Source organism: Plecotus auritus (assembly GCF_963455305.1).
Source record: "Plecotus auritus genome assembly, chromosome: 7".
Taxonomy (NCBI): Eukaryota; Metazoa; Chordata; class Mammalia; order Chiroptera; family Vespertilionidae; genus Plecotus; species Plecotus auritus.
Window position 1 is genome coordinate 159,393,126 of NC_137774.1, and position 23,075 is coordinate 159,416,200.

Here is a 23,075-nt window from a genome sequence, read left to right on the forward strand (position 1 = left end):
CAAAGACACCCCACAAAAAAGTTACTGGCCAATATCCCTGATGAACATGGATGCAAAATCCTCAACATATCAGCCAACAAAATTCGGTAGCATACTAAAAAGATCAAACCTCATGTTATCAACATCTTATTGATAAAAGTAAAAAATATGAGAGCAACTCTTAAGAATCTGAGTATATGTTTTTCATATATGATATAGCAAAGTTCTTTTGAATTTTTTATTGCCCCTTGGAATTGGCTTTCTAATTGACTCCTGTGTTGAGTACTTTCTAGTTGACCTCATAATTGGCTACTGACATATATAAACTGGAATTACAAATGTATTATTATTAATAATCACTACAATTGTGATGTCCAGTATTTATTAATTATTCATGCTTTGAACTATTTTAAAGACTTTACATGCATGAATTCGTATCAACCTCCTTGTAACACTTTGTGGGAGGTAGTACTATTATTTTCACTTTACTGATAAAATAACTGACACCCGGTGAGGTTAAGTAACTTGCCTAAGAACATACAACCAGCAAATGGAACGGTCAGAATTTTCAGATGGAGTCTGGCTTCAGAACCATGAGAGATAAATATTTTAAAGGAATCGCCTTATGACAGTTAGGGGGAAAGAACTTCCGCTTTAATTTTAGAGCAGTGCAAACTGCTCCCTTCGATGCTTGAACTCATTCAGAACCCAGAAAGGTGGAGAAATGACAAACATGATTCAGATGGTTACCTTTCCCTCAAAACAAGTCTCTCACCATTTACTGAAAATGTATTGACACTCTCATAACTGGTCCCTATCATTAGCGAAAAGCGGCTAAAAGCTCAGGTGGTGGAAACAAGCAGGAAAGGCCTTGTGAAATGATGAGATATAAATACATTTTTAAAGTCAATTCCAAAAAGTTCCAAAGAATTCAAACTTCTCCATTAAGAGTAAGTCACTATTTCAGATTGTGACTAAAATATAGTGGAAGTTAGAGTCATTGTTGCAAAGTGGGCAGATGATCCTTTATTCATTCCATTATTGTTTTGATATTTAAATTATATGAGATTATGTATCTTATATCTCTTTAGTAATTAACATCAACCTTATCCATGACAAAGCATTAATGTATAAACTGGTAAGAAGCTCATTTTACTATAAAGCCCATGCAGCTGGGGAGATGGATCCCATGAGTGTAGATGCTAAGTGTAAATTTGAATGTGTATAAATTAAAGTAAATTAGCAGCATTCACTTCCCAAATTTAAAAACCATCCCCAGAATATATGCTTAGATAAAAATGTTTTAAAAACAATATTCAACTTTCTCATTAAACACTTGAAATTAAAATTTTATTTTTATCATAATGTAATGATATAAATGAATTAACTGACATAAATTTCACCCAATCTTTTGCAAGTATGAATTTTCCCTTTTTATCTCGTCATCTCACTATGGCTTTCTTAAAAAGTGTATCTATATGTCTCCAAAGTAAACAAATTGCAACCTCAGCTGCAGTTGCTTGGTTACTTGTTTTAGCACCCAGAGTAACAGGATATTTGAGGATTTGAAAATAACAGAGGTTCATTTTTTCCCACTGCTTATTCTATACCTGATTATAAGCAAAATGGTAAGCACAGTCTAACAGGATTTTCCATGAGCATTAGCTAATTGTAGGCAATGAACAGTAGATATTAAAGAGAGAGATTTGGAGAGATTCCACAAACTGGTAAATATTAACGAGTGCTTTATCCAATTAAAATAATTATTACCTGTCTGACAAAACTTCTGACATAATTATTTTATATTGGTTTTAAAAATATTTTTTTAAAATTCTTTGGGCATTTGTTAGAGGAGGTGTCTTTTAAATCGATTTAATTTTTGTCACCTATCTTGAATTTTTATCTGTCATTCACTATTTTACTTTCTCTTTCTCTTCTCTCTTTTCTCACTAGATTCTTTTTTAGGTTTCATGACAGACTTAACTTTCCTGCTTTGTTATATAGTACTAGAGGCCCGGTGCATGAAAATTCATGCACTGGAAGGGGGGGTCCCTCAGCCCGGCCTGCCCCCTCTCACAGTCCAGGAGCCCTCAGGGGTGGAAGGCAACCCAGCTATCAGGGGAAGGTGATGCCCCATCACACCTCTGCTGCTGCCACTGCCGGCAGCACAAGCCTCAGCTGGCCCTGGGAAGCTGGGGGCTGAGGGGACTGGGGGACTCCAGAGGCAGGCAGGCGGAGTGGCCAGGCCACCCTGGGTGTGGGCCCGACCGCTCCGCCTCCCTGCCTCCCCAGCAGGGCTGTGGGGACTAGGTACCACCATCTTGTGGCTGTGGGTGCTGCCATCTTTGAGGGAGTGGCAGTCAATTAGCATATTTCCTCCTTATTGGTTGTGGGCACCGCCATCTTTGAGGGAGGGGCAGTCAATAAGCATATTCCCCCCTTATTGGCTGTGGGCACTGCCATCTTTGTGATGGCATGAGGGTCAATTAGCATATTCCCTCTTTATTAGATAGGATTAGATCCAAGCTTGGCACACACTATTTAGTCTTCATTTGCTTTGTTTCACTTCTCTTCATTTCACTCTTGGAGACATTGCTCAGCTGTAGAGGTGGCATCATTAAGTCATTTTGATAACATTGTAATTAGCTAGTTATTAATAATAGGAAATGAGCTGGATATTATAGGCATGTCATTTGGGTAGCTTCACTAGGAAGCTGTAACTGGCACTTCACAGGGAACCACCAGACTATTCCCTGCAAAACACTGGAGGAAGGGGCCAACAAAGGGAAGATAGAGGCATGCCCAGTAAAGTCAGGGTGACATAGGAAGGTGTTTGTCTGTCAATCACAACTGGGAACAAAAATTATTGGTGAGAATGGGCATGGCCGCTGCAAGCACTTGAAAATTTGGGAACACTTTATCCCCTAAACCAGTGGTCGGCAAACTGCGGCAGGCGAGTCACAGTTTGCCTCTCTGTTGACTAATGAGTTTGCCGACCACTGTCATAAACAAAGAAATTCTCTCTCTTGTACTCTTGGCTTCCTTGTGTTCACTTGTATTTCCTCCATAGCCATGTGGACCTGCAGACTCCGCATGCAATTGACTGATGGACTACAGTGGGGAAACACAAATTAAACTAGCCTGATGCTGTTTTGGACTATGCAGACATGGAAAAGAAATTCTCTATTCTGGCTCTTATTTTAGCTCTTCTAAAGCTCTAGCTACACTTCTTCTATGACTGGACTAAGGGAAATGGGACTTTGGAAACTCAGGGATTTAATTCCATGGAAATAAAGCTTTCCATAATATCACATCCTCCCATGTGAGTTTCAGAAAATTCCTTTCCTAGGGAAATAGCAAGACTACCACTCCCTCTAACAAACAGGGGAGAATAGGCCCTTTTCACACTGGTAACAATTTGTGAAAAGCCACTTTAAGTAGTATCACAAGAAGAGCAGAAAGTTTACTGCTAAAGAATTCTGAAGAAACAGAATTTAGTGCTAATGTACAATGTCACAGAAGGCATATATTTTTACTTTTAAATGTTCACAATATGATGAAAGTTATTGATACCAATATTTATATGTAATACATTGTTTTGATTTTCAACTGAAATAAAATAATGGTCAATTATATCCTTTTGGAAGGCATACAAGATCTTTTCTTAAATGTACACAGTCTTTTATATCAATTATTTTAATGCTTAAAAATATTAGATTTATTGCATCAATGATTTTGAAATTATAGTTCATTAAATGTGATTTTATTTCAATTCTCTGATAATAATACATATTGAAATTTTATCTAGTATAATACCCAATGTGCAGTGTATGGTTAAGTGGCTAAGTGTCTGTGGATTGCATTGAGGACATGGGGGAGTTAGAGTTCAAATATATGATATCAGGAGGATTGAGGAAGTTATTTTAGAATTGGCAGGAGCCTTTATCATGCTATTTTCTTCTCTTCACTATTGTTTCATTTAAGGTTATTTTATTTTTCCATTTTTAGGTAGGGTTAAAGTCCCATATATTCAAGGAGGTTGATTGTAGCTATATAGGTCAGACTATAACATATGACTTTCATTGTAATAGATTTGCTTTTAAAAATGTAGGTGAAGCAGCACAGCTGGTGTGGTTCAGTGGTTGAGCATTGTCCTCTGAACCAGGAGGTCATGGTTCGATTCCTGGTCAGGGCACATGCCCAGATTGTGGGTTTGATCCCCAATGTGGGGTATGCAGGAGGCAGCTGATCAATGACCCTGTCATCATTGATGTTTCTCTCTATCTCTCTTTCCCTCTTCCTTCCTCTCTAAAATCAATAAAATTATATTTTAAAATATGTATGTGAAGCAGTTGCTCTATTTTGATAAAATCAAAGTTAACAAATGTGCGTGGCAATAGGGGGACTGCAAAAAAATACTCAGTGTATATAATAAAGAAGTCTGACCTATTGACATTTTTATATCAGTGTCAACACACCAGGGCCATCTTAATTTAGAAAGAATTGTAGGCTTTTATTTTTAGCATTCTCTATTGACTTTTTTTTTTTCCTTATGCTTTTCTTAATTGATTATTTAATCTAGTACAGTCTTAAAAGTGGACCATGGAGAAAAAGCTGAAGCCTAAATATTTTTTTCTTATCATTTTGTTGTGGTGATTACTTAAAAAGTAGAAGAATGCTATTTTGATTATTTATGAAAGCTGTAAATCTTTCTCTTCTAAAGAGACTGACTGATAGAAAATTTATATCATTCTAGTTCTTAATGTTTATAAGAGCAGTGCTCTCATATTAATGTGTCAAGTATTTTGCACTGATTTTTGAAATATAAAAAAATGAATTAAGTGAAGTTCAGGAACTCATTCATTATGGCTGAGTTCCAGAACTTTACTGAAAATCACAGTATATATGTCAGGATTATGTTAGTTGTGGCATGTTACGATATAGTAATTATAGATGCACTTTATTTGTTTTTTTATTTCATAAGTAATGAATGTATTCATTGTAGGAATATTGAGAAATGCAGAAAAAAGTAAAGAATTTAAAACTCATTATCTAGTATATTTCAAAAATATTTTATTAACATTTTTAAGCCATTGTAGAGTTTTCTCTCTGTGTATATTTACAAAGAACAATAGGATAATGTCCACCCAAATAATTACTTTTAAAAACTTGTATAATTATCTTTTAATTACTAAATATATTGATACAATAGCATTCTCAATTGCTAGACAACATTTCATTTTAAAATAATCCATAATTTGTCTATTTATCTATTATTTAACACTAGAGGCCTGGTGCATGAAATTCATGCACTGGGGGGGGGGGGTGTGTCCCTCAGCCCAGCCTGCACCCTCTCCAATCTGGGACCCCTTGGACTGCCGGCAGTTGGACATCCCTCTCACAATCCGGGATTGCTGGCTCCCAACTGCTCGCCTGCCTGCCAGCCTGATAACTCCCTAACCACTCCCCTGCCAGCCTGATCGATGCATAACTGCTCCCCTGCTGGCATGATCATCCCCAACTGCTCTCACCTGCTGGCCCGGTAACCCCCAACTGCCCTCCCCTGCTGACCCGGTTGCCCGCAACTGCCCTCCCCTGCTGGCCTAATCACCCACAACTACCCTTCCCTGCTGGCCATCTTGTGGTGGCCATCTTTGACCACATGGGGGTGGCCATCTTGTCTGAGGGTGTGAGGGCCAATTTGCATATTACCTCTTTATTATATAGGATTTTATTTGTTTTCAATGACTCATTATTATATAGAATAATGCAATAAATCTTATCATACACCCAACATTGTAATCCAACTTTGATTTTATTTTAATTTTGCATTTGACACTTTTAAAATATCAAGAATTGTATTATGACCTGAGACAGGTGTCAGTGACTTTAATTAGTGCAGATTGAAAAGTCAGGTCTCCTACTCATGAACTGCTTACTAGCTATTTAACCTTTGGCAAAGTATTTAACAATTTGTCATCGGAAGTGTAGTTAGTGCTCTTTTTGAAATTAATGAAGTGAAAGAAAGAGTGGTAAGAATGAATCTGGTACAGTGGAAGGACAATGCCTGGGGCAGTTGAAACTGTTAAGACACAGTGTAGAAACCTAAGACATAAGCTACACAACAGACCGGTGGTTCCAGTTAGTTCAAGAACCCATTGTAAAATCCAAAGTGAAGGGGGCACTTGGAAATATATATGATTATTTTCAAATGACAAGAAAAGACAAGTGCATGGAGGCAAATATGCTTTTGTTCAACAATTTTGTAAATGATTTTGTAAAATTAAAATTACTGGCTCAAGAGCTGTGCATAGTATGCAGTATAATAAATTAGTATTTATCTATGTCATTGTATATAAATCTTTATTCTCCTTTCAGTTTTTTAATATCAAATGTCACAGTATTTTATTCACTATTAATGTTCAATACATGGTTAATATTGAATAGTCCTCATACATTTAAAAATATAGGTCAATGAATTTTTATGGATGTTTATACCCTAGTAACCACCCCCTTGACCAAGGTGTAGTGATGCATTGTTCAATACCATAGCAAGTGTCTTCTGAACATTTGGAGTGTTGCTAGTTCAGATTGAGATTTTCTGTAGTATAAAAGGTGCATCAGGCCTGGCTCAGTTGATTGGAGCATTGTCCCATAAACCAAAAAACGTGTGTGTTTCATCCCTGGTCTGGGAGTGTACAAGGGGCAACTGATTGATGTTTCTCTCTCACATCAATGTCTCTTTCTCTCTCTCTATGTCTTCCTCTCTCTCTTTCTAAAATCAATAAAAACATATCCTTGGATGAGGATAAATAAATAAATAATAAAAGGTGTATTAGATTTTAAAGACAAAATGAAATAAATAATGAATCTCATTAATATTTTTAATTTTGATTATAAAAATAATGATAATATTTTAGATATAATAGGTTAAGTTAATGTATTATTAAAATGACATTTACTTGCTATTTTTTAAAATATTTTGAATGCAGCTGGTGGAAAATTTTAAATTGTATATGTGGCTTGGATGATTTTTCAGTAGGCCAGCACTGCTAGAGATCACTGCTAACTTCCCAGGTAGTATTTGAATTTTTATTGCACATCTATTTGGGCTCACCTGAATTCACTTGTCAGATCGTTGAAAGGTGAATTCTTGGCTTCCAGAGAATGAAAACAACTTTTTAGATCTTTCCTACTTATATCTGTACTATGAATTTTGGAAGTATTATACTTTCTTAATTTTGCATCCTATTAAGTTTAGTTTTTATGTAATTTTCTCCAATTAAACATATTATCTTTAGAAAACACAGCCTGTGCCTTTTTTAAAAACATAAATTTGCTCAAAACAATGTAGAATATTATGCACATGGTACATAATTAAAATTTACTAATGACTGCTAAATGAATAAATAAATGAAATGTTGAAGTACAAAACTTGGGAATATAATGTTTTTACTCATGTACAAAATGAAGAAAATAATGGCTGCCTGTATGATTTTTTGCATATAATGGACACAGTATTGTGTCTGGCAAAGAGTAAGCACTCAATAAATAGCACAGAGCATTTTAATGTTAGTATCGTATAATTTAAATTGCATGAAAAGCACATTACTACAAAGTACTCTTTTTTATTTTATTGTTTTTTTCCTTTATTGATGAGGGTATTACATACGTGTCCTTATACCCCCGTTGCCCCCCCACCTTGTGCCCGCACCCCCCCTAGTGTCTGTGTTCATTGGTTATGCTTATATACATGCATACAAGTCCTGTGGTTGATCTCTCCCCCTCCTCCCCACCCACCCCTGTCTTCCCTCTGAGTTCTGACAGTCTGATGGATGCTTCTCTGTCTCTGGATCGGTTTTTGTTCATCAGTTTATGTTGTTCATTATATTCCACAAATGTGTAAATCATGTGATATTTATCTTTCTCTGACTGACTTATTTTGCTTAGCATAATGCTCTCCAGCTCCATCCATGCTGTTATAAATGGTAGGAATTCCTTCCTTTTTACAGCAGCATAGTATTCCATTGTATAGCTATACCACAGTTTTCTAATCCACTCATCTGCTGATGGGCACTTAGGCTGTTTCCAAATCTTAGCTATGGTAAATTGTGCTGCTATGAACATAGGAGTGCATATGTCCTTTCTGATTGGTGTTTCTAGTTTCTTGGGATATATTCCTAGAAGTGGGATCACTTGGTCAAATGGGAGTTCCATTTTTGTTTTTTGGATGAAACTCCATACTGTTCTCCACAGTGGCTGCACCAGTCTGCATTCCCACCAGCAGTAGCACAAAAGTACTCTTATTCTGAAATTCCCCTAGTAAGTGTTTCCTTGTCTTATAAATTTAAAGTGGGATGTAATTGTTTGTACTCAACGATATGACATTATATTCCTGTGCCAAGGCGATCATGATACATGTGGATGGAGTACACAATTCATAACGTGCTCTAACAAATGAAACAAAATGATCCCTAAGAACCTGTGAGAGTGGCAGAGAGAGGGGAGCAGCAATGACAGGATTGCCTGCAGCCCCATCTGGTGAATGAGCTTTTGTTGGCTGAACACCTGTTTGGCGCTGTCACCTAGGAATTCCTAGTTGAAAGGGTATTAAGTTTGGAATGTAAGAGCAACATCTCCCGGGTTACAGTGAGAGATGATTATTTAAAATCCAGTCGTGTGTTTCTTTTTCCTTCACTCTTGCTGCTTTGAAAGTTGAAAGCACCTAATATATTAATATGTACATATATAAGTTTTATGAATGTTAATTTATGTCTTTCATGGTTTTATTATGTCTGATCCATTCTTTCCACATCCATCACTCTCTATAGAACTATTCAGGGAGGTTAAGAGACTTATCTAAGTGTGCCTTATGAATAAATGGAGGGATCGGGATGTGAACAGAAGCCTGTCAGACTCAATGTCATGTTCTTTCCACTGCTGTATCCCGCCTTCCTGTTACATATGGGCACACAGCAGATGAATTTATAATTCTGGTGCATAAACCCACAAAAACTCTCAAAAGGGTTTTATCAGGATCTGTCCCTATTAATTAGGCAGAAGCAAAGTTAATGCAGCTTAGAGCAGCAAAGAACATTCATTCAAATACATTTTGCATTTGTAAACCAGATGTCACATTTAAATGTCTTAGACTACACAAAATTTTAAACCACTGTCAAGAACACAAAGTCATTTAGTGAAATTAAAATATTTAAATAAACAATTATTGATGTATTATTGCTATATAGGCAACACAAAGTAAAAAGAACCAGTCCTTCAAAAGCTGTCCTGCTAAATTGAGAAAGGTCTGAAGGATTAGCCAGGTGTAGAGGGACATGTCCATGCAGAGCTTTTTCAGAACTAGAATACGAATGATTTCCGTCATTAAGAATGAGGTTTGAACCCAGCAACACTTGTAAGCTAGGGATAATGTTGTCCTCCTCATTTTACAGTAAAGGAAACTGAGTCACAAGGAAGTTAATAAAGTATCTTATTCCAGCTCCCAGGAAAAGTAAGCATAGGATGCTCATGGAAATTCAGTAAACCTGTCACCAGATCTAGACTGTTGACTGCCATTCTACTATGTCACCTCCACTGTAGTGTGATATAGCCTTGAGGATACGGCTTTTTCTTCCATGAATCTGGATTTGCTTGGTCACAACTCACTAACTTAGACTGTACCGCATGAAAGTCCATTTTGTCCTCCCTCAGTGCCATGGAAAGGTGCGCTCTTTCACTTTTGCATTAATATGTCCCATGCCAATCTAATGTTTGAATTTAAAATAGATTTTAAAATCAGAATATATATTTCCTTCACAGAGAAGTGTTTAAATGATTTTAAACATGAGTACATATGTATTCTAGACAGGAGAGATATAGCATCTTTGTATGGTAGTGAAGGATGCCTTAGATGCAGCAAAGAAATGCAGAAAGTAGCAAAAAATTACAGATGTGCAAAACAATGCTGCCTCTTGCTTTTCATTTCAAATGAGGCATTGCCAGCCTTCTTTTCTCTTCTGTTCCCATCACATTTTCTCTTTTCACCTACAGTTCTCTCTGGACCTCATCTATTTTGAGTGTTTAATTAGTATGGTAGAAACTAATGTTGAGAAAGGAAAAACTACGGCAGATATCAAATCTTTAGCAATCATTCTTCATTATGTAATGCAGCTTATCTTAAGGTGATTTCAGTAAAACCATATTTTATATAAATAAAAGATAAATAATGTAACAATTTTTGAATGTATTACATCAATCCTCTTGACACATAGAGAACTTTGATATTGCTTACACTATTTGTCTTTTTGTTATTTTGTTATTTATGGTGATCATAGTTAATTATTCAAGAAGGTTCTAGGGCATACATATATTTCTGTTTTCTAATATCACCTTTAGAGTTAATGTGCCTATCTTTTGCTGTCATATATAAATTTTAAATACTTTTTCTTTTTTTAATATATTTTTATTGATTTCAGAGAGGAAGGAGAGGGAGAGAGATAGAAACATCAGTGATGAGAGAGAATTATCGATTGGTTGTCTCCTGAGCTCCCCCCATTAGGAGGGAGGCCCACAACCTGGGCATGTGCCCTTGACTGGAGTCAAACCTGGGACCCTTCAATCTGAAGGCTGATGCTCTATCCACCGAGCCAAACCAGCTAGGGCTAAATATTTTTCTTATATGTGACTTGCAATAACACATTTGTGTGTGAATTTTTTCTTCTAAAGGCATTTTAAATAATGATTTTCCCAATTTAATTTTAATAATTCAATAAGAAAAATATTCAGGAAGCCGGATTTGATCACTTGTAGCAATATTATCTGATAAGAAATGCACATTCCTTCGCTCATGCCATAACAATTTCCATGATCAAACTTTTGTCCAAGGTCAGTAAAGTGTGACTTGAGAGTAACCTATAAACTGTACTTTAATTTAGGAAACATTATTACCAATCTAAAACAATTTTTTTTTACCATATAGAAATCATCAAGGAAAGAGATTACAGTAAAGCTAGAAAAATAAGTAAATGTTGCCTCCAGTGAATTTGCAGCTGGTGATGGAAAATCATTTTACTCTTCAGGGAAGTTATTGAAGCAGAAATGGAAGTCCACGTTAACCAGGCTGTGATGTTCTGTTGTTCGGTAAATTAGATAACTGAGGGAAAAACGTGTCTAGAAGCAGTGTAAAGGATTGCCAAGATAAAGTTGTGTGTTTTTTTTTTTTTAATTTTATTTAAACTCGTAAAATAATAAGATATATTTAAATATTTAATTAGAGTAAAAATTAGCTTGTGAAAATGAGATACTCTATTTATTTACAAGGAATGAGAAAATTATGTTAGGGAAAATACTGGCCTAAGAAGGATTTCTTGTTACTTTTTATTGACAAGGAAACACATAGATATTCTTTTTATACAATTACGCGCAAGACCTAATAGAGCAGGAGAGTTTGGTTTCTGTAACTATATCTAGTTAATTGATGAACACCTTCTGTATTTATGAAAATGGAAGTGGTACATGATGATATGGGTAACTTCAACAGATGGTTAAAAAATAACAACTACAGTTATGTATTGAGAATTAGGCAGCAGATTATTATTATTTTTAACTGTCAGAAATTTGTAATCAGTTCCCTCCTCAGCTCATTTACCTTCCTAATTTGTCATGTATAGAAGCTAATTTCTGCTGATTCACCATTGTGAGTTAGTTTTGTATATGAAGTCAGCTTGGGATGCAATTTTATTCTTTTGTGTATGAATACCCTGTTGTCTTTTCAAAATTTATTAAAAAGTTTATTTCTTCCTCCATCATATTATCTTGGAACCTATTGAAAACCAATTCACAATGAAGGCATGAGTTTATTTCTGAATTTTATTTTTCTATTCCAATAATCTTTACTGCAAAAGCACATGGTCTTGATTACTGTAGCTTTGTAGTAAGTTTTGACATCTGGAATATACAGTCTCCCTAATTTGTTCTTTTTCATTGTTGTCTTCTGTTTATTGTCTGCTTCTCCTGACTGGGATACATGTGGGCTGTAGCAGGGCAGGGATCCCTGCATGCTTGCTCTTTGACATGTCTGTGTATTGAGCTCCATGACTGTCATATGGTAGTTGCTCCAAAAATATGTGTTAGGTGAATAGACTCCTACAAGTGGCTGTGGGATAAAACAATAATGTAACATTTTTTTGTCAGAGGAATTTCCCAAAGGGTTAAAGCCATTCACACTTTCATCATCTTCCTTCCCTCTCCCCCTATATGCAGTTACTGCTTTCTTATTTGGAAAAAAAAAGAGGCTAAAATAAAGAGCAATGGCAGAGTTTTAATGGGGATGAAATCACAACCCACTTTAATATGTGGGCAATGATTTGAGACATTATTTTTCTGGACTTGTAGTACTGTTTAGTACACTCTTGAGATTTTTCTTCTTTAAAAGTAGCTGCCAAAGGTACCTTTTTGTCAATTAGGCCCTGATTAGGAGATAAGAAAAGACATTAATTATTATAGAGGACTAGAGGCCCGATGCATGAAGATTCGTGCAAGAATAGGCCTTCCTTCCTCTGGCTGCCGGCACCAGCTTTCCTCCGGGACCCAGGCCTTCACTCTAGCCGCCGCCTTCTGCCTTCGCTCAGGCCAGAGCCACCTTCCGCCTTCGCTATGGCCCTGCCACCCTCCTGTAGCTCCCTCCACTCCCCACACCCCCCTCATAGTAAGCATCCTGCCCTGCCACGGCTGCTTCGCACCTGCACACGCGTGCTGCCCACAGGCCCAGAGTGGCCGGGGCAGCGCAGAATGCTTGTGTCGTCGCCATGGCGATGACACAAGCGTCCCGGCCTGGCCGCCACCATCTTTGTCATGTCAATTTTCATATTCCCTTCTTATTGGCTGTGGGCACTGCCATCTTTGTTGCGGAGTGATGGTCAATTTGCATATTCTGTCTTTATTATATAGGATAGGTATTCTTGTTCCTTATTTATCTCACTCCAATTCCAAACAATTTTTCTCTTTTTGAGGCTTCACGACAATTAGCAGTGAAATTCTCAACTATTGACTGACTCCTTCAGTATCCAAATATTTGGCACACCTGATGGAGCTCTCAAAAGTAAAGCTGATGGGTATGGAATTATGAAATCTTCAAATTTGACAGATATTTTACAATTTTTCATCTTACATCATTACAGGCCCAGGCTAAGATCATCCACACCTTTGTATTCCCAATTACTATGTACACATGCAAAAAAGTTGGACAATGGAGAAAGCTGATAGGGAAAAACAAAGATTCATTTGAAATATGGTGTAGGAGGAAAGCTCTACCCTAAATGACCAGAAAAAACAAGTGGGAACTAGAGAAAATAAAGCCTGAAACATCCTCGGAGGTAAACATGACAAAGCTTAAGATGTTCAACTTTGGCATATGGGGGGAAGGCAGGGTTCTTTGTAAAGACTGGGAAAATAGAAATCTGCAGGAAAATAGGAAGCCCAAATAGAGATGGTTGACTCCATAGTAGGCATAAGTCTACAGGAGCTGAGCAGGGCTGTTGAAAACAGGACATTGCGGACATCGCTCATTTTTAGGGCTGCCGTGAGTTGAAGCCAACTCAATGGCATGTAACAGATACACACATGTTAATATCCCCAATCTGGGATTCAGGGGATATCAAACAGGTGATACCTTTTGCTCCTTTTCCCCTCCTCCTCTTCATTTACAACATGCTCTAAGAATTCTCATAAAGAAGTTAAAAGCTAAAAACTGAAATTCAACATGCCATTGCATGTCTGTGAAAACCTCTGATGTTTCCAATGAAATAATTGCATTATTTATTTTCTTACCCTTATGTATTTTTCCTAACCTTTTAATTGTTAGCATTAGTTTTGTGGCTTAACAAAGTGCTTTAAGGACACCATACCATTTTACATATTAATTGATGCAAATTTAAAACTGATGGTTATGTATTTTTTTTCCCTTTTAGCAGCAAGTGTCCGATGTATTAGTGACCAAATGACTGTTATTACTTATGTTTTTCTTCCTCCACATCAATCACTTATTAATAGTTCAATTGAGTTTTATTCCATATGCTTATGGTTTAACTACACTATATCACATTCTGGAATGAAGAACACATACATTTTAAAGATACCATCTTACGATCATTCCTCTCACCTTGCATCATTTGTCTTTTATGTGTTGGAGAAAATGGTAATAGTGGGATTACTATATAATATTTCTGAATTTATTTCTGGCTTCGACTGGAATATGGTAAACATAAGTTCCTGCTCAAAAAATGTACATAAATTATGTAGTCCAAAATACTACAATTTTAAGTCAGTGACCTATATTTTTAGCATATCTTGAAATCCTAGCTGAAAGCAACTACCATCATCTTCTTAACCTTTTAAAGTTATTGTACTCCAAAAGGACTGAATATTATCTGGGTGAGGAATTCTGCATTAGACTGAAAGCTATACATTTTTAGGTACTGATCCTAACATGGTCCAGGGTAAATAGTTTTCTAGGTAAGTTACATTAGCTTTCTAAGTGCCTTAGGTTACTAGTTAACAGTCAGTGTTTTAAAGCAATTCCAGAGAAAGATTCATGTTGCTTTACTTGAGTGACTAAATTTTCTTTTTGTTTTCTTCATTCTCTTACTTTTTCTGTTCTCTAAAGAGCAGCTCATTAACCTTTATTAATATGTGATCAGATACACAAGGATTACCTATTCTTGCTTTAGAGCAGTATAACATCTGTCCTTCAGCACAAAAATATCACTCATGTTGCAAAATCTCACGACTCTAAGAGTATATTCCCACCACTGTGTGCTATGATCAGATCCTGCTACTGCTGTCTCGATAGTTTTCAAAATTAACTGCTAAAAAGGGCTCATTATATATGACTAAAAATCAGCTTTATATTTTAAATATTTTCCCATAATTCAATGTAAAAATAATAAAAATCTCTCAAATAATATAGTAGCTAGTTAGCCTTACAATGTAATATTTTACTGGTTAGTAAATCAGTACCCTTTGTTTATACAGAGTAATTCTACTTCTCATGCCTTCATTCTAATACCTTTTATTTGGTGTCTCATGGCTGTCCAACTTAAAGATTTGTGTCTGATTATCTGTATTACCTGATTACCTGTGTGTAAAAGCTTTCTTTCCATGTTTTAAAAATTTTACCTGTACTATTGCCACTATTGCTCACTCAATGAATGAATGAATAAATGAATGAATGAATTTATTCATCCATTTTTAGTCATAATTTCTTGCCTTACAAAATCTAATACAAAACATGTGCTTTTCCAGGATCTTAAAATACACTTATTAAGCCAAACAAGACAATATAGCCAGTGTTTTCCTCAGGCTTTACTTAAGTTGCAGACTGTGTGTTGCAAAAAGAACTGAATATTTGAGAATAGGTGTGGTAGAGACGAGGTAATCCTGAGAATGCATCACTTTGTTGCTTCACACATGGTTATTATCATACTCATATGAACTATTAATCAATTGACTAGATGTTCCTGTGGTGGTTTCCCGTTGGTGTTACATGAAACTAATTATTTCAAGATTAACCAGACCAGCTGAGAGTTTAAATAATCCATTCATAAAATGATCATCTCAAAATCATTTAACTGATTATATAAATACTTAAAATGAGTATTATCAACACCTAATATATTCCAAATACATTTTATAGTATTTTAATGTAGCTTTTATTATGTTAGGCATTGATATAAATACTTTTAAATTATAATTCACATCTATTTTCAAATTAGACAAAACTTCTGAAACATTTTGACTAAGTGATTTATTTATTGTAAAAACTTTATGAAAACAAAACCAAATCTTAAAGGCTAAAGCATACAGATTACTAGAATTTTCCTCTTATTAGAATTCTAATTTGTATTATAATTACTTACCAGTTGTATATAAAGCATAGAGTATACAACATTTTTAATAGATACTTTAGATTGACAACTTAATTATTTATTTTAACTACTTCTGTTGCTAGTCAACATAGGTAAGCCGTAGGTCTTTTAAATATAAATATATTTTATTATATAACTTTTAATTCAAAACCAAATCACATTATGTCATCTTCACTAAAAAACGTAGAAGAGTACACAAATATATCCTGAAGATAAGAGTCAATTGTAACCATTGTTATTTCTTTATGAAATTGGTTGATAAAAGGCATACCACTTTTCCCCAAAAGCATGTATAATTACTTATTTTTATTTTACACAGGCTTATAATTTATATATGTCATAACAATAGCTAATATAGCTATCTCACCTCTTATTTAATTTATTAACAAGAATGTTTCAGAAAAGGTTCTAAAAATACTTGTTCGGTGAATTTCTTGCTTTAGTCTGCTATTTTCTAGTCAGAAACTGATACAAAGTTAGAGAATATGAAATAGGATGCCTGTTGATCAAATGATTGATCTTTTCTTCTAGGTGCTAAAATGATGACAAGAGACATAAAGAAACAAGTACATTTTTATACATGCACATAGCTGTCTTCATACACCTCATTCTGCATTCTTCTCTTAGTAGTTAATTTACTAATGAACTGTGAATCTTTGAAAACTACATTTCATATTTTGCTAATGTCATTTTACTTCTTTTTATAAAAGTAGTTATGAAATGATTTTATTCAATCTTTCTGAGTGATTCTCATCAGAATTTTGTCCCTATTTATGTCTTATTTTCAAAAAAGAAATAAAATCATTCCTGATGTCCTATAATTTGTTTCAGTTGACTTCATTTTCCTAAAAACTACTCCTTTCCTCATGCTGTATAGCCTTTTTTCTACATTTTATCTTTTTCAAAAAGTCATCTAAAAGTTCAGAGACTTTAAAATAAACCTTGAAGATTTTCACTTTACTATGGCAAGAAACCAAAATGCTATGTGAACAGGTTATATTTTTCAATGTTCCCAAGTGTCAGAAATGAACAAATGGTAAGTAGTGGAGGTTATAGGACCAAAAAGGTTTCATATAAAGGATAACTGTTCAGAGCTCTGGGGAGAAACAATTCTTTAAATATATGGTTGTGATTTGATAAAATACTGAAGCTATTACCAGTCAGAATTGTAGCAGTGGCATCCCCTGAAATTTTTAGCTGAGTTGTGATATTATGAGTTATAGTAGAATATTAAATATGAACTATACACAATTTAAAAGCTATTACTAATGTGTGAGTGACAAAAAGTAGGTTAAAATGGTCTTAATGTTATTTGTCATTCTTATTGAAAACCTCTTCTCTCCTGAAATATTACTTTTCTAATTAATATCTCCTCAAAGAATATTCTGTCATTTTTATTTTAATAAGTGAGACTTAACTAGTATACTTCAATTAATTAAAAATTGGGGCCTGCTTATTGGTTAAATCTTTAATACTATTTAAATTTTGAGTGAACTTTAGTATAACTTGGAAAGAAAGAAAACATTCTACCATTAAGTTTTTATCATTCAAATTGAATAATTTATCTAGAAAATACATTTAATTAAAAATGTTTGTCTCTGTGACAAACATGTATTTCTTGTGGTAATTTTAATAATTTTAGCCTGAAATTTTCTACCATATTTTACCAAGTTTTAGCTTTAAAATACAATGTCAGACAAATTAAAACAAAATAAAAAACAACAACATTTTTCTACAAGTATGGAAACAGTATTCTTCCAAGGGATTTGCTGGTCATTTATTTTCGCTATTTCTGTAGGTAGTAAAATATTGATTTGGTATAATAACAGCAAGGGTTATTGCTTTTCTTTTATAAGTATTACTAGAGGTCCAGTGCATGAAAATTCATACACTTGGGGGGGGGTCCCTCAGCCCGGCCTGTGCCCTCTCACAGTCCAGGATCCCTTGGGGGATGTCTGCCTGCCAGCTTAGGCCAGCTCCCCAGGGAATCAGGCCTAAGCTGGCAGTCAGACATCCCCTTGGCAGCCTGGGAGCCCTTGAGGAATGTCCAACTGACGGTTCAGGCCCAATCCCTGCAGGAAGCGGGCCTAAGCTGTCAGTCGGACATCCTTTGCACAGCCACGGAGGCAGGAGAGGCTCCCGCCACTGCTGCTGCACTCACAGCTCACAGCCCTCAGCCCAGCTTGTGGCTGAACAGAGCTCTTCCTGTGGGAGCACAATGACCACCAGGGGGCAGCTCCTGTGTTGAGCATCTGCCCCCTGGTGGTCAGTGCATGTCATAGGAACTTGTCATTCCTGGTTGTTCTGCCATTAGGGTCAATATTCATATTATCCTTTTATTATATAGGATTAATTTCTCTTAAATCAATAAGTACATGTCTTTTACACATATTGGTAAAAATATCCATATTAATCTTATTTGTAGCAAAACGTCAGAAAAATAAATGATTGTAGTAACTCACAAGACACTGTGGGAAACATTCATAATCAAACTAAGTATTAAATAATTGATAGACAGTTATCAGAGAATATCAAGTAAGGTTGGAATATAATTGTATGTTAAATTATTCCACTTGTATTTTATAGCTGCACTCCAATTCTGACAAAGGTGATGGGTCTGTCAAGTACATCCTTACTGGAGAAGGTGCTGGAACCATATTTATCATTGATGATACCACGGGTGACATCCACTCAACGAAAAGCCTGGACAGGGAGCAGAAGACCCACTATGTGCTCCATGCCCAGGCTATTGACAGACGGACAAACAAGCCTCTTGAACCGGAGTCCGAGTTCATCATCAAAGTGCAAGACATCAATGACAATGCTCCAAAGTTCACAGATGGACCATATATTGTTACCGTGCCTGAAATGTCAGATATGGGTAAGAAAATCATTTTATATTTTGACTTAATATATTTTTGAGGATCCAAAAATATATTTTGAACACCTGTTTTAATGTGTGTGTGTGTGTGTGTGTGTGTGTAGAAATTTGAAGAAGTTCTAAAATATTTTAATACTTTCCCATGGCCTAAAGTATTAAGGAATATTGGTTCTAGTTATTATATTTAGTAAAATTAAACTTCTAAGTATACTGTATGTGTAAGTAATGGTTTGATCTCAGGAAAACACTATCATAACTGGGAAAAAAAAACAGCAATTCTTGATTATCTGACAGGTTTTTCTGGCCATGTAAATTTTTCTAGTATATTGTTAAGAACATAGCAACACATTCAAAGCGACAATTTGCATAGATAAGGAAAGACAATATAACGTCATAAGTCTTTTGGTATGTCTTTTAAGCTTATAGTTTATGAACCAATTAAAATAGTATTAATAGTACAAATAATAGCTACATTAATCAGTAAAACTTTACACATACTCTTAAACATTTATATAACATATATTTTTAAATATCAACAACCCAGTGAAGTATTTAGAATACCACTTTTAAAATGTATGAGTGAAATACACCAGTTATTTCACTGGGAAGACAAATATCACATGATTGCACTTAGTTGTGGAATATAATGAACAAAGCAAACTGATGAACAAAATAGGTCTAGAGGTATGATGCATGGAACAGAATAGCAGATCTCAGTGGGGGTGGTGTGTGGGAGGGGACAAGAACATATATGCATATATGCATAACCCATGGATAAAGATAATAGTATGGGGAAAACCTGGATTTGGTGTAGGTGGCAAAAAGGGAAAAGATGGGAGACATCTGTAGTACTGTCAATAATAATAATATACAAAATGACATACAGTACTTAAGTAACTTTTCTAAATTCTCATGTCTAGAAATGGGCCAAAAAAATCAACTCCAGGTTCTTCTGAATGCAAAGCTTACACAGCATTTAATAAATTATAGTCTAGGTTTCCAGTCACCTGATGATCTGGCAAGTTCCCCACCACTCACAGATATCTGTGGTCCAGCTATTTCATTTTATCTTTATCTCATGTGATTAATTTCCCAAATGTAATTAAAGTTCAGCTATGATAATAATAATTTTGACCATTCCTGAGACTTAAAGCTTAGATTTACAATTTATTATTTGAATAAAGATTATTTTTGACATGTGTACATTAGAGGCATTGGAATATGAATGTATGGAAGTGGAAGGAGAAACTACTTTACATTGGGTGCTTAAGAATAGGTGATACATCGACTCTAATCCATAATAATAAAAGTGTAAATTGCTAATTAGACCGGATCTCCTTCCAGACGTCCTTCCTGACTAAGCCGGGGCTGTGAGGGAAGCCAGGGTCCCAGTTGCCAGAGGGAAGCCAGTGCCCGCAGCCGGGGGAAGGAAGGCCTACTCTTGCACAAATTTTGTGTACCAGGCCTCTAGTTCTAGAAATAAAAAGCTAGCAATGCTGTAGAGCAGGACCAGCAAACAATGGCAGGGAGAAGAAGCCAGCCTGCTGTTTGTTTTTGTAAGTAATGTTTTACTGGAACACAGTCATAGCCATTCATCTTTATTGTGCCTGCAGTAGTCTTGGTACTGCTGTGGCAGATTTGAGTAGCTGCAGTCAAGACTAACTCACAAAGCCTAAAACACTTCCTGTGTTGTAAAAGACAGAAAAGTTTGCCAACCTCTATTATAAGGGCTTTCAGGAAACGAGGCCAGAGGTAGGGGGAAAAATCTGAGGATGGTGTTGTAGTCCTGATAATAGACCCGGCATCTGTTGATTTAGGGCAGTCCGTGTTCTGCCAGCCTTGCTGAATAATGCATATATGCAGAAATATGGCATTTGTTACAAATAATAAGGTCATGCTTATTCCCTTTACACAGACACTGTAACTGATCTAACTAATACTCAGCCTTACCTTCTATGTTACTAAGAGAACTCAGTTTTGTACAGGGTGGCACCATGCAGAGTCAAATGTTCATATCCCATCACTTCTTTTCATCTAGGAGTGGCCATGTGACTTAATTCTAGGTGGTACAATGTAAGTGGAGTCCAAAGAGGGAGCTTCCAGGAAAGATGTAGGTTTGCGGACTAAAAGTCATAGCTGGCACATATATGTCAGCACTGACGTGTTCCTTTCTTCCTGCCTATAATGCAGATGTGGAAATGCAGCAGCTGCTAGCAACCACAGGAGCAAAGCCTCTTGCTGAGTGAGATGGAGCAGAGAGAGAAAAGGGCCTGGAACTGATGCTCCAGTCCTGGCCTACCCATCCCAAAACCTTTCTTCTGAAAATAAATCTCTTTCTATTTAAACTCTTCCATTCAATCTCAGATGCATGAAGGTACATTGAACCCTAATTGGTACTTTGCCAAATTCTAGGTTGTACATGGACCAAATAAGCAAAAAGTAGGACCTAATACTGAATCTAAAGGAACAGGGAGAGAGGTTTCAGCATCAGATAAGAAACAGCCATGTCATGTTGCATTAAGTGCTTTGATTTGCAAATAATACATGAAGTTCTCACTCCTTTCCCCTGTAATTATGATGCTAGTTGATTTTGCTATGATGGCAATGTTCCTTTCTCGCTGTGGTGTTGCTCACAGTTTTCAGAGACCTAAATCTTGCTTGCCATCAACTGTGGAATCAATTCTATCTGTACAAGTTCTGATCAGTGGGTAAAAGGAGATTGGACATTTTGCATTTAGACTTGGTGTTCTACAGGAAATCTAAAATCGATCCCCACAAAACAAGTTAGTTTTGTCAGGGTCTGAGACTACGGGTTGCCACAGCAGTTGTAATAATGACCACTGAAATAGCTCCAGAGAATATTTATTGAGCACTTAGCATGTGTCAGGCATTGCATGCTGTTTGCAATAATTTCATGCTTGCATAATCATGAAGGCAACATTAAAATGATCTTTGTTTTACAGAGGATGAAACAGATATATAGAATTAAGTAATTTGCCCAAGATTGCATGTTTAGTGAGAAGTGCAATTGGGAAATATTTCTAAGCTAGGCAGAGCTTTACCTTTTGAGTTCCCATTATTTTAATATAGTAAAAGTACTAAAATCTGGGTCAATAGAGTTGTTGAATCATTACAACAAAAAAGTAGGTGTTCCAGAATCCATTTGTTTACTAAACCAGCAGTGGGGGGTCTTACTTTTGACCCAGTAGAGTAGATTGGATGTTATTATAGCGTTCCTTTTGTTTAAGAGATAGGATTTGGGGATGGCCGAATACCATGAAGAGAAAAATTCTTCATAATTGCCTGGAAGTATGGGAATAGTCATTTATATATTCTAGAATTGAATCCCTAAGGCAGGGGTGGGCAAACTTTTTGACTCGAGGGCCACAATGGGTTCTTAAACTGGACCGGAGGGCCGGAACAAAAGCATGGATGGAGTGTTTGTGTGAACTAATATAAATTCAAAGTAAAGGAGCGGAGGGGAGAGCAAGAGAACCCTCCGCTCTTTCGGCTCGGCGGGCCGGATAGAACAGCCGAACGGGCCGGATCCAGCCCGCGGGCCGTAGTTTGCCCACGGCTGCCCTAAGGAGTCCAACAGGTACATGCTTTTGAAAAAAAAATCCTCTGAAAATCTCAAAATTATGTACATTAGGCATAGTGTGGATAAAGACAATGGACCGGTTCCAGGTAGGCATTTTACCAAAACCTTTGTCATGGATGGTGTGGAGTAGTCCAGAGCCATTTTCTGGAGTGGAAAGTAGCCTCATTAGCTCAGCTAAGGAGTGGAGTTCAGATGGAGGACCTAGTGTGCTCATGATATTGGGACAGGATGAAAGAGTATATTGTTCTCCATGCTTAAGAACAAAGTAGCCTGGCCTGTGTGGATCACTGGTTGAGCATTGACCTATGAACCAGGAAGTCACAGTTTGATAACCCGTCAGGGCACATGCCCAGGTTGTGGGCTAGATCCCCAGTGTGAGGCAAGCAGGAGGCAACTGAACAATGATTCTCTCTCATCATTGATGTTTCTATCTCTCCCTCCCTCTTCTTTCCTCTCTGAAATCAATGAAAATATTTTAAAAAGAACAAAGTAAATGATTAAGCAATAAAAACAGAAACTTTCAATCTGCTAATAAAAACATAACCACTAAACACCAAAACAAACACTGCTGATAAAATACTTTAGTATAAGCTATGAATCCAATAAGCAATAAGAAATAAGACATGAATTTAAGTGAATAAACATTTGAAAATACAGATGTCACATAATAATGCTAAAGCTAATATGATGA

At 36.1% G+C, this 23,075-nt stretch overlaps 1 protein-coding gene across 13 annotated transcripts in view; it reads left to right on the forward strand.

Moving 5' to 3' along the window:
- CDH18 (cadherin 18) overlaps positions 1 to 23,075 on the forward strand; it is a 727,687-nt gene that overhangs the window by 530,830 nt on the left and 173,782 nt on the right. For all 13 annotated transcript variants that reach the window (XM_080682139.1, XM_080682135.1, XM_080682142.1 and 10 more), the window contains one exon: positions 18,489 to 18,783. In XM_080682139.1, the coding sequence (XP_080538265.1) occupies positions 18,489 to 18,783 (295 nt within the window). The remainder of the gene's footprint in view (positions 1 to 18,488; positions 18,784 to 23,075) is intronic.